At 39.7% G+C, this 12,051-nt stretch overlaps 1 protein-coding gene across 1 annotated transcript in view; it reads left to right on the top strand.

Annotated features, from left to right (window-relative positions):
* The window catches only part of LOC124775274 (agrin-like), a 369,325-nt gene that overhangs the window by 282,873 nt on the left and 74,401 nt on the right, over positions 1–12,051 (top strand). Inside the window, exons 16-18 of the mRNA XM_047250112.1 lie at positions 3,424–3,558; positions 3,721–3,967; positions 9,154–9,318. Of these exons, the coding sequence (XP_047106068.1) occupies positions 3,424–3,558; positions 3,721–3,967; positions 9,154–9,318 (547 nt within the window). The remainder of the gene's footprint in view (positions 1–3,423; positions 3,559–3,720; positions 3,968–9,153; positions 9,319–12,051) is intronic.

Here is a 12,051-nt window from a genome sequence, read left to right on the forward strand (position 1 = left end):
TACTACGCCTTCCACATCGCTGGCAACGGGTTCTACACAACGCTGGTGACTACTTTGAAGGACAGTAATGGGCGCAAACATGTAACTATTTGTATCGGTTGTGAATAAATAGTTGCCACTATTTAAGTTCCAACCCTCGTATATACTATAATTCTATTTAAATACTTTATCTGAATGATTTTATTGATCAAATAAGTTGAATATCGACCAAATATACACAATGACAGCTCAAGCATCAGCATACTGGGTCAGCATGGTCCCTATTTTACAGGAAAGTTAAACTAACTTTTTCAACTTACTAGCATTAAGTAGTGACAGAGGATAGCTGGGATATGTTCACTTGAGGATACGTGATTTAGTATGGAAATCTCGTAGTCACACAGTTTGTCATGCATTAAGAAATTGAGATGACAGTAGCTGACCACTCCTGATAACTACTATAAAAATTACGACGTATTCAGCAGTAAAGTCTTAGCTCAACCCTAAATGAGTACCAAACCACGAAAAACGTTCTAAAGTCACATGTAAAAATAAATAAAAATAATCATCACATGCAGACATTCATTCTATACTGCAAATTTAGATCTACCAATCATTAGAAAAGACTGGAATTGTTGGTTACTCTGAGTGGCACATGGTTAAACACATTGCTATACATATAAAGAAACTCCACCTGTTCCACAAGAAAATGCAATTTAAAATTAGAAAACTGCACATATACGAGCATATGAGCACTGAAGGTGAGGCACTTAACTGAATAAATAGTTAAGGCATTCACGTAATCTGCACAACCCCCTAAATCACAAAAATTCCTTTAAACTACATGTATCCAAACTGACGGTAAATAATTCACCCATATAAGTATTCACTCTGCTCCGCAAATTAGCAATGAATGGAGTTTCGATGAACTTTGAGTGACACGCAAAAAGTGATCCATATAGAGAAAACCTGCTTCTTAAACAAGAATAATAACCAGCTTAAATTTGGGAACCTACTCATACATCACTTAAGCACAAAAGTGCAAGCCGGCCGTTGTGGCCGTGCGGTTCTAAGCGCGTCAGTTTGGAACCGCGTGACCGCTACGGTCGCAGGTTCGAATCCTGCCTCGGGCATGGATGTTTGTGATGTCCTTAGGTTAGTTAGATTTAAGTAGTTCTACGTTCTAGGGGACTGATGACCTGAGTAGTTAAGTCCCATAGTGCTCAGAGCCATTTGAACCATTTGAACAAAAGTGCAAGCGTTTCCTGAAAGATCAATAGCGAATAGATTCAGATTCTACCTCTGTCCATGCGACATGGTAGCTGAACAAAGCTATTTTCAAGTCCTCGGAACTCATAAAAAATATAAAATTCAACCCTGTACATCTCACAATTACATGTCATGAATTTATTTTACACATTGAGAACAATTTCAGTTCACAAAGTTTCTTTACACTGCACCATGCGTGGTAGCCTATTCTCTCTCTCTCTCTCTCTCTCTCTCTCTCTCACACACACACACACACACACACACACACACACACACACAGGATTCCCTACCAAAAGCCAAAAATAATGCTAAATTCATGGTCGAAAATTCTCCTACCGTAACCAATGTAATTTCCTCCAATATCCAGAAAGCTTAAATATGAAATTTAATCTTCTAACACTGTGTCACACTCCTCTAACCGCGCAGCCTCATATTTTGTACATATTCTGGATGAAAACCTCCTACAGTTTTTGAACTGCCTGTAGTGAGTACGTTCAATGTTTAACAGCAGTTAATTTGCAACAAACCATCGATTAACATCCACGAAACTTTCGAGCATGACCTATTCTAAAATTTACTTGATTCAATATTTGTTGCTTGTTTGATAGATCTTGAAAAAAAATAAAACTTTGGTTATATTGTTGATGAAAGGTCGTTAACACATAGAAAAAGGATCACATAATCCCAATCGAACCCTGAAGGACATGACTCGTAATTACTTCCCACACAGCTGACTACTGACGTTAATAATTACTATGTTATCAATATAGTCGACATTTTTTCTCAGTGATTAGGTTACTACTGACTTTCTTGTAGATATAAGCAACTACTGCTCTTCTTTTGTTATTTCGTTTTATTTTGTCTCTCAGTTAAATATGTTCTGCCTAATTATTTCAATCACATTCACCGATCTCAAGCAGGAAAGACTGTTATTCTCAAACACATAAACACCCACATGCATACAGACAGAGCCTACAGGGACTTTTCCACATTTCTCCATACTCCAATATACCCACACCACTGCTCTCCGCTACAAATGCAACTTCCCATGAACCCTCTGATACTTTGCGACAATGCAGTGCTGTACAGGATAAATTTATTTAAAGGGAACTCCACTGCGAGTCCAGAACAGCCAGTTGACATATATAGCAGACAGGAAAGATAAAACTGATTGATCTATGTAAATAAGGTGTTATCCTACACAAAACACTAAATTTCTAAGTTAAAACACTCAACGCGAGACGTTTGCAGTAACGCTAAAATAATGAAATCCATTTCAGTTGTATGTCACTGAAGATGCCTAAATACATTGGGCGAAAAATTTTTGCTTCCCAAGTAGAATAAAATTCTGCTGAATAATTTATTGTTGCCTATAATTTTAAGCAGATAAGACTAACAGATTAATTCATAGGGCATTGCTGCTATTTCCCGTTAGAAAATAAATCTTGAATCACTTGCAGCTTTTGTCGTTTTACTGCAGCTACTTGAAATTCTATTTTGATTCCCACAAACAGAAAGTAGCATATGTTGTAAATTATTATCTTACAGAAGTGTAAACATCATTCTCAACAAAGGAACCTCGAAAAAGTCATCTTATTTCAAATAAATGAGAACTACTCCTGGGATAAATGACTGCAGTATTTTAAATTTCAGCAAAACACTGTGCCACATATTACCTTCGTACTGCCAAACACTTTGCTTCTCCCTTTGTAACGACACAACTGTTAGCATTAAACTCGAAGACAATAAGCGGTGTAAATATGTAAACCTTTTTTATAAAATGCTACTAAATTTACAAAACCATATTTAATGAACTCTCTTGATAATTAGCGATGTCCATATTTTTTTTATTTTAAATATTTTATCGTGCATGTCCATTCATCTTGTGACGATCATTGCATTCATGTTACTGAAATTATTTGTAATTAGTGAGCAATAACTGAAACAATGATTTTGTATTGTTTATTCATCAGTGTAATACTCTACTCTCCAGTAAATTCTTCCTTTACCTCCACATCACCAACAAAAGTAAATCCGAAATTTAAGAAATATTTCAAATTTTAGTATGGAAATCTCGTACTGCCAATGCTTTTCTCTTTGTAACGACACAACTGTTGGCATTAAACTCGAAGACAATAAGCGGCGTAAATATGTATACCTTTTTTTTTTATCCAGGTGCTTTCTGTGAAAGTCGAGTTAATCCATGCAGTTCCAGTCCCTGCGTGTCGGGTTCAACGTGTGAAGTCTTGCCGCACGGAGGTTTTATGTGCAAATGTGCTCCTGGCACGAAAGGGCTTTCTTGCCAAGACTGTAAGTACTGAGTGCAATACAAAAATGTTCAGAATTTATTTATTTATTCATTAATTTCAGATAACACTCTCACTTGTAATGAAACAGTATAAAAAAATTTGTGTTCAACAATAACACTATGCTTGAGGTTCCGTGTAAGTAATTCAGCGCTTACAATTTCAGCTGATACGGAGCTTCAGGATATTTTTATCCCGGAATTCAACGGAGCATCCCATATTGAACTACCACGTCTTGAAGGAGTCGGCAGAGCGTTTTCGTTGGAGCTGTGGTTTCTTTCGCGGTCGTTGAACGGCCTGCTCCTCTACAATGGACAGCTATCGAATGGGAAAGGGGATTACATCTCCCTAAACCTAGTGAACGGGCACGTGCAGTTCTGTTACAACTTGGGCAGTGGTCCAGCAAACATCACGTGAGAGCTGTTATATTTTCTGTTATAATTTGCCAGCCTTTCCAAAGTGCTTATGGTACTAACATAAATCTTACTTAACATCTTTGCCTCTGTCTAAAGTATATACACTGGACTAAACGTTAGTCGGTCCAGAGACTTGAGCCAGTACAGTGTAACACTGTCTCTAAACTTGATAGTGATCTCAATTTGACAAGCAAAAGTCCACAAGAATGAGATTTTCACTCTGCAGCGGAGTGTGCGCTGATATGAAACTTCCTGGCAGATTAAAACTGTATGCCGGACCGAGACTCGAACTCGGGACCTTTGCCTTGCGCGGGCAAGTGCTCTACCACTTGAGCTACCCAAGCACGATTCATGCCCCGTCCTCACAGCCAGTACCGAGTTCGAGTTTCGGTCCAGCACACAGTTTTAATCTGCCAAGAAGTTTCTTATAAGTCCACAAGTTTCTGCAAGTATGCCATATACGGCTGAGGCCAGTCACTGATGATTGGATCCCATAGAGCTACCAAATTGTGGATATGGTAACTGCTGTGTTTAAAGCAACAGTCAGTGCGCAAATGGGTGTTCAATTGTTCGTCAAAATAGGAACACATGCTTGCAGTGCTGTGAACACGGCTGTCGTCACATTGGAAGACAGGAGTGTCCACAGCATACTCATCATAAAGATGTAGGAAGAAAGGGCAGCAATTGGTCACCGTAAGCTGAGTAAGCTGGACCAAGTCATGATACGAGGAATACTCGCAAAACGTAGATGAGCCATCTCTCTCCTCAACTACACCCTCAATACACTGCGGGAAAAAAATTTCATTGGACGCTCATTGCATGCAACACATAGCTTCATTTCCAATTAGGCAAAATCGCGACTAATCGGACCACATTACACATGTCGAGTCAGCTACAGTCCATTTGTTGTATTCTTTGACAAACTAAAAACGTGCAGATTTACGTGCCGAGGTGAGCAATGGCTTTTGCGAGTTACGCTACTCCAAATGTCCACTGCATGCAGTTCCCTTCGCACTGTTTGCTTGGCAAAGGGTTGATGTGGACCTACATTCACTGACAGCGGCAATACCTGTAGGGTTCGAAACAGATTGTCGTTGACAAGGCGTAACACTCGTCTCCCATCCCTGTCGATCGGGATATTTTTACGACCACTGTTTCTTCGCCGTTTTTACATGGCTATATCATTAGCGGTGTGGTAGTGGAAGCGATCAAAGACGATAGACCAATGATGCCATTCCGTCACGTCTCTTCGCCACCCCATCTTACTCCAGATTTTTGCATGCATCCGGTGGCACATTTACATCACATCCCTACCATAACGTCAGCGATGGAGGGTCACATGACCCCCTTGTGCCAGTTCTTCTGCCTATACAGCTCTTGTTAAGAGCGTGACGAATATTTTGTCCGGCGATCTCACGAACCGGTTCGTGACCAAATAAATGTAATTCTGCACAATATTAGGAAAGTGTCTGCTATTTAATTGGGTTGTCAGCTTCTGCCAAAAACCGACCTCAAGTAACATTTTGTCGAGAAGCAAATTAAAAAAATGTATCAAGCAAATGTTGTTTAGCTTCAAGGAAGCATTAACTAATATGATATCCTTTCTCATAACTTTGTTCGCTTCGAAGACATGAACAGCAGTATGTGTTTTTAAAACAGAACCTTGTATTTTTTGTTAGGTAACCCACTTCCCCTGAACGTCACCTGTTCAGCAGTTTATCATAGGATGTCAACAGAAACACAAGGAAAATACACACCAATCATTCAGTCAATCCTCTTCAGCTGAAGGATTGTGTTGTGAAAAACCGGTTCTAAGAGATCTACTTTGCAAAATTTTGACGGTGAATTTATCTCAACATTTTTCATGGAAAAACGTAAACAAGTGGATTTTGATTATTTTAGACTCAAAAGAATCAGTTTCTCTAGTGAAATTACTGAAAGGAACTGAACTTTGCTTAGCAAACTCGAAAGCATATGTCGTGCTTTGTAAAATAATAGCGTAACGGGCTGTAATGTTACTTAGTTGCAACTACGAAAGCAAATAAACCCACACTCGATCCTATTACGATCTATAGAATGTAAACATGCTCCTCGAAGCTGTAGAATTCGTGTCTTGCACCAGTGGCGAGCGAGTAGCCTTGCTACTATTGGTCGGCATTTGGAAACTAATGGCGGACACCAAAGATCACACAGTACACCTCATATCACAGAAAAACAGATAAATGCGCCTGATAAATAAAAATCATACCATTCCGAAAGATAGGACCTACGCAAAAAGGGACGTGCAATAACAATGTCAACACTAATTGCGAACAATCTTCACTGAAACTACATTTACTTATAGAACAAGAAATGCTAGCCAAATATTCATTAAAAAACAAAATAAAATTTTAACCGAAACTGTTGAACTACGTGCAAAGTCTTGATTGACGAGAGAGAGCGAGAGCTTTTATCTATTCGTGTGGTTGGTGCATTGTAACGTCAACGGCAGCACGTCGTGGTGGGAGCGCAAGTAAAGTAGCTCCATCAGTCACGAAACTACAGTGGATACATCTGCTAGTTTAGTATATGATTCTCATGACGGTATATCGTATTTCCTGTGGTCAAAGGCTGCTCGAAAGTAGTATTTGCTAAATAAATCCCAGCTCATGCACGACGATAATGTCTGTTGCACACACGACACTGTTGTTGACATCACGTAAACATTTTTAAAACAGTGTAAAATTCACTTAAACCTGCCGTTCTCGAAGTTAGTTCGCCCGTTTCAGCATGCGATTCACCTTGGCAAATTCACGATTTTGGTGAACCAGTTTTACATGTAGTAAAAAGTTTAAATGTTTCCACATCGACTGTTAATACTTTAGCGCTCGGCAGCTCATTAATTTCAAATAAAATAAGAATCTTTGTAGTGCGTTAGTTCGAGCAAATGAGTTACTTGCAAACAATTTGGTTCTAAAAACGACAATAACCGTCCACTTGTGTGTACATTGTCACTGCTGTTTGTAACACTTCACGAAGCTCCCAACATTCAGTCTAACATTTTCTTTCAAAATGTTCATGTCAGTTTCTAGTTCAAATCTTGTGCGAAATATAAGAACTCGGCCGTAAACTTTGGCGTGTGTTTTTATCCAACGCGGTAATAGCACGTTACACGACACGCCCGCCCGAACGCACCACTGTACACACACAGACTCTCTCTCTTCGACTGCGACTGTCGATATTGCTGTCACATCACAGTTAGTATACCACATTTTGGTTTACACGCTGCATTTAACAAAAGTATTACAAAAAAGTTTTAAAAGGTTGAAAATTTGAATTCTGAATTAATAAGAGATTCGTGCAGTACATAAATAAAGCAGAACATAGTTACATTTTAAAGTAAGAAAGGAAAAAAAATTGTAACTCCCAATTGGCAATGGCTTGACAGTATGAGTACAATGTATATTAGTTAAGTGAAGGCAGAGGGTGCCGGTGAAGTCCCTGACCATACCCCAGACAACGCTAATTTTTGTTTCTGTATTGCAGATAATCTGAAAGATGTTGACCACAGAACAACGAATAAGGGTCGTAAGGTGAAGACTCTTTGGACGGCCCTTTGTTGAGGTTCAAGAATGGTTTCGTCGACAGCGCCGATCATAAGGTCCAGTGGGAATAAATATTAGAGGTTTGGTCACGAAGTTTCTGCGACCTGGGAATTTACGTGACGAGAAACGTTTTGGGCGGGCGGCGACGTCGCAGGAAACTTTGGAGACCACACGAGCAGAGTTCAAAAGTGTTGACTCGTCTCAGCCAGAAATATGGCATCCCAGATTCCACTAAGTGGCAAACCTTGCACTTCGTACTGAAGAAAATGGCGTATCACATCCATGTGCTCCATCATCTTGAATCTAAGGATTATGTGGCACACATGGCCATGTGCCACAACGTACTTGAAGCAGTAAACAATGAACACTTGTTGGCACACGCCCTGTTGAGTGATGAGGCTATCCTTTTATACCCATGGTCTTATCAATTGCCACAATGGCAGGATGTGGACTGATGAACAACCACACGTCGCCATGGAATTGAAGCGTAACCCTCCAGACGTAAGTGTGTGACTGATCCTCACCCAACAACGCATTTACAGTCAATTGTTTTTTGCTGTGGCAACAATCACGTCAACATTGTACTTTGGACATCCTGGAGCAATTCCTGGAGTCCCAATTGTTTGCGACAAAATTCTGGATTCGATGATGTTTTAACAAGACAGTGCCCCATCCGCACTTTGCGCTCACTGTACGTAATGAACTCAACGAGGACGCTGGATAGGACGAGGTTCACCACAGTTCTGCGCAGCATTTTCTCCTGATCTAATGCCCTTGAACTTCTGTACACGCGATTGCATCAAAAGTCGCGTGTACAAGATCAAGATTAGGGATTTACAGCATTTGCGTGAACGCATTTCGCAGCGATGCATACAACTACCACAGCAATGCTGCAGCGTGTGTTCAGGCGCACTGAGAAGAGATGTTAACGCTTTTAGATATGGTGGGCAGTAATGTCGAACGGCAGTGATTTCATTCAAGTACCATGTCTTCTCCCATGTTATATTTATAGTCTTTCATAATGTAAGCATTTCATTTGAACCTTCTAAGAAATGGTTAGGGACTTTCCTGGCATCCTGTGGATGTGCTACTCATCTACAGAGAATGTAGATACGACGGTTGTGTACTATATGTACCTGTATTTCAAAGAAGGAAGCATTATCATTATTATTGACCTGCCAACATACTCGTAGAAACTGCATAGATGTTAACATTTCTGTCTTCTCTATCACGCGAAAGTCAGGAACCAGTAATAAGGGAAGAACCTAGGGATAGCTTTCATCATCCTATGTATCATTCCCGTGGAGGTAAAAGTAGACTAATTATAGCACGTTCAGAGGCATTTAAGCAGTCATTCTTACCATATAGCACACTCAATTGTAATGGGAAAAAGGCCTAACATTTGATGTCATCCTAAATAACCTCCGCTAAGCACCTCACAGAGGTTTACAGAGTATGTTTGTAGATGTGGAAATCTTGGTGAAACCCGTTCACCATTACTTCTTTAATGGCCAAAGGTATTTGAGGTGAAGTTAAAATTAGAACATCTTGTACTGTGTGAAGTTCTCGTGCTGAAGAAAATTCCGGCTGTTCTCGCAGGTCAGCGGAGAGGATCAGCCCCAACAGGTGGCACTCGGTGAAGGCGAGCCGGCTGGACCGCGACGGCACCCTCCAGCTGGACTCGGGGCCGGTGGCGGCCGGCCAGTCGGGTCCTGTCCTCACCGAACTCAACCTCGAGCTGCCGCTCTACATCGGTGGTGCACCGTAAGTGACTTTTGTCACCTCAATGTAAGAGTAACGCGTTTAGCGATACCAGACTCCTTGCTCGGAAACTTATTGTATGTGATGTTCCTGCGTCTGTTACACGTTAGTTTTGAGTAAGTGCACAGTAGTGCTCGGCCAGTACAGAGAGTCCTATAGGGTAGGTTTTATGAAGTATTGAACTAGCTGATGTTTTAAAATGCTGATTAATTCCTGCAGGTGAAGGAACTGTAACGAGCTACGGAAAGTGATACATTTCTAAATAGACAGGCTATAGCAAAAGTAGTGCATTTCGTTACTGCACTCAAGTGCGAATCATAAAAAATTCAATCTTTTTGTAATCAACTTTTCTCTTATGGTACATAAATTACGCAATTTATTAAAGTAAATCCTCTTTCCTTTGCAATTATGATCATACATTCGTTATTTATACTTTAAATACGCAGTATTTAGATGTGTACTTAAAACTGTGGTGTGCTATATTTGTTCCCAAATGTCGATCAGTGGTAACAAACATAGGTGTCAATTGTATCATATTCATATAGTGTAGATAGTAGTTGTATTACCGCTATATCTTCTCCGATATTAATTTTGATATACCGCAAAAAGGGACAACTTTATGGCATTTTTAGCAATTTTTGAAACAGGACAACGTTGTTACATGACATCTCCGACACTAAAGCTAGAGTTAATGACTTTGCCAAGCGTTTTTTTTTATTATACACAAGTATAACTCTGTAACAATGTACTCGATTCTATGAGTTTTGTTTTATCGCTGCACAGAAAAACATTTGTCAAAAAAATTGTCAATTTGTTGAGATTTATTTTTCTTAAAATGCAAATAATTACTTTACTGCCCTCAATTAAACAAAATAAGAATTAAAAAACTAAACTGCATGACGGAAGGTAGTTAAATTAAACTTCTCCACAATTTTCCACACATCTGATCAGTGGAAATGTGTGAGATAAAAAGCAGATCACAACACTTACATTTAACACAATATCCTCTAAGAAGGTAATTAGTGCACACTGTTAGACACTTACTAAGGAGTTTGTTGGTATGAGTAAAAAAAAGCCATGACACATTGAATACAGTATTCTCAGAAATAGTAGTAACAAACATACGATATGAAATAAAGTTATCTTTTCTACTAACCATTCACATATGCCACTAATTTCATTAATGAGACTTGCTTTCTACAAATTCAGCTGTCACACTTGTTTCAGCAGGTATGTGTATGCCGTCTCAGTTATTCCTATAATGTATGGAAATAAATTCCTTCGGTTTCCAATGGCTGAAGACTTTTTTTAAAAATTAACTCATACATTATGGTCTCCACATACACTTTATTTATATCAACTTACATTAAGTTTGTCAGCTCTTCAAATTTATCGGTAGTAGCAGAAAGTTCCCAAGAAATCTACAAACGCGTTTTTCGACCTGCAAACAAAACGTTCCTGTGAGCAGCTGATGTGTGATGCGTGTACTTGTGACTTCCTTCACTAGTGGCAGCACTATGCAAGAACACACTTCGGTAGAACTGTAGAAACTAAAATGTGTTTCTTTCAATGGTTTATGCTTTAATTCTCTTCCACATGCCCTTACAAATGTTTCCACAATGTTTAAAATTAAACAATGGAAATTCCACGTTGGAATGTAAACAATGTACGAAAAAGCATTTTGGCCAGAGTTGCCGAAGATGATGGTCATGTGTGCGTGACGTGTGCTTGCTTGTGTGAATGAATGTTTGCGTATTTCCGTTTCTTTTTCTGATGAAGGCTGTGGCCGAAAGCTAATGTGCAAGTGTCTTTTAATTGTGCCTCCTTGCAACTTAACACGTCATCTTCACGGTAAGTAGCAGTTTCCTTACATTGTTGACTTTCCACAAAGCTTCATTGTCCTATGATCATTCGTTTCTCATGGAGGCCCTCTCAAGTAATGAAAGTTTCGTTATAACCACCTTGTACTTTTCAAAAGCCTGCCAGCCTATATTTCATTGAACTGTCATGTCTTCCCCCGTGTTATGTCATATCCTTTCATAATGTCAACATTCATTTGAATTAAAGTGTCCCTTCCGAGAAATAGTCAGGGAATTCTTTGGCACCCTGTAGATATGCTTTTCATGTATGGGGAATTAAGTGCTACAGTCGTGTACTACATATTGTAAATAAGGAAACATTTACTGATCTGCTAACTTTCATTCGCTGTAGATGAGGGTAACATTTGTTGATTGCGCACCATGTTTACGTTCCAGGTTACAAATGTTGAGTGTTGTCTCGAGTTACAGCATTTAACAATACACTGATCATGCAGAACATTATGACCGCCTACCTAATAGCCGGTATGTCCATTTTGGCACGGATAATAAAGGTGACTCATCTTGAGTCAATTAGGCCTTGGTACGTCGTTGGAGAGAGTTAGCACCACATGTGCACACACAAGTCACCTAATTCCCATAAATTCTGGGTAGGAAGTGATGAGTTCTGACGCCACATTTAATCATATCCCAGAGGTGTTCGATCGGGTTCGGATCTGGAGAGTTGGAGGCCAGCACACAAGTTGAACTCGCCACTGTGTTCCTCGAACCTCTCCATCATACTCCTGCCCTTGTGACATGACGCATTATCCTGCTGAAAAATAACACTGCCGTCGGGAAACACGGTCGCCATGAAAGGGTGTACGTGGTCTGCAACCAGTGTACGATACATTTTGACCGTTCTGGTGCGTTGCAACAT

Source organism: Schistocerca piceifrons, chromosome 2 (assembly GCF_021461385.2).
Source record: "Schistocerca piceifrons isolate TAMUIC-IGC-003096 chromosome 2, iqSchPice1.1, whole genome shotgun sequence".
NCBI lineage: Eukaryota > Metazoa > Arthropoda > Insecta > Orthoptera > Acrididae > Schistocerca > Schistocerca piceifrons.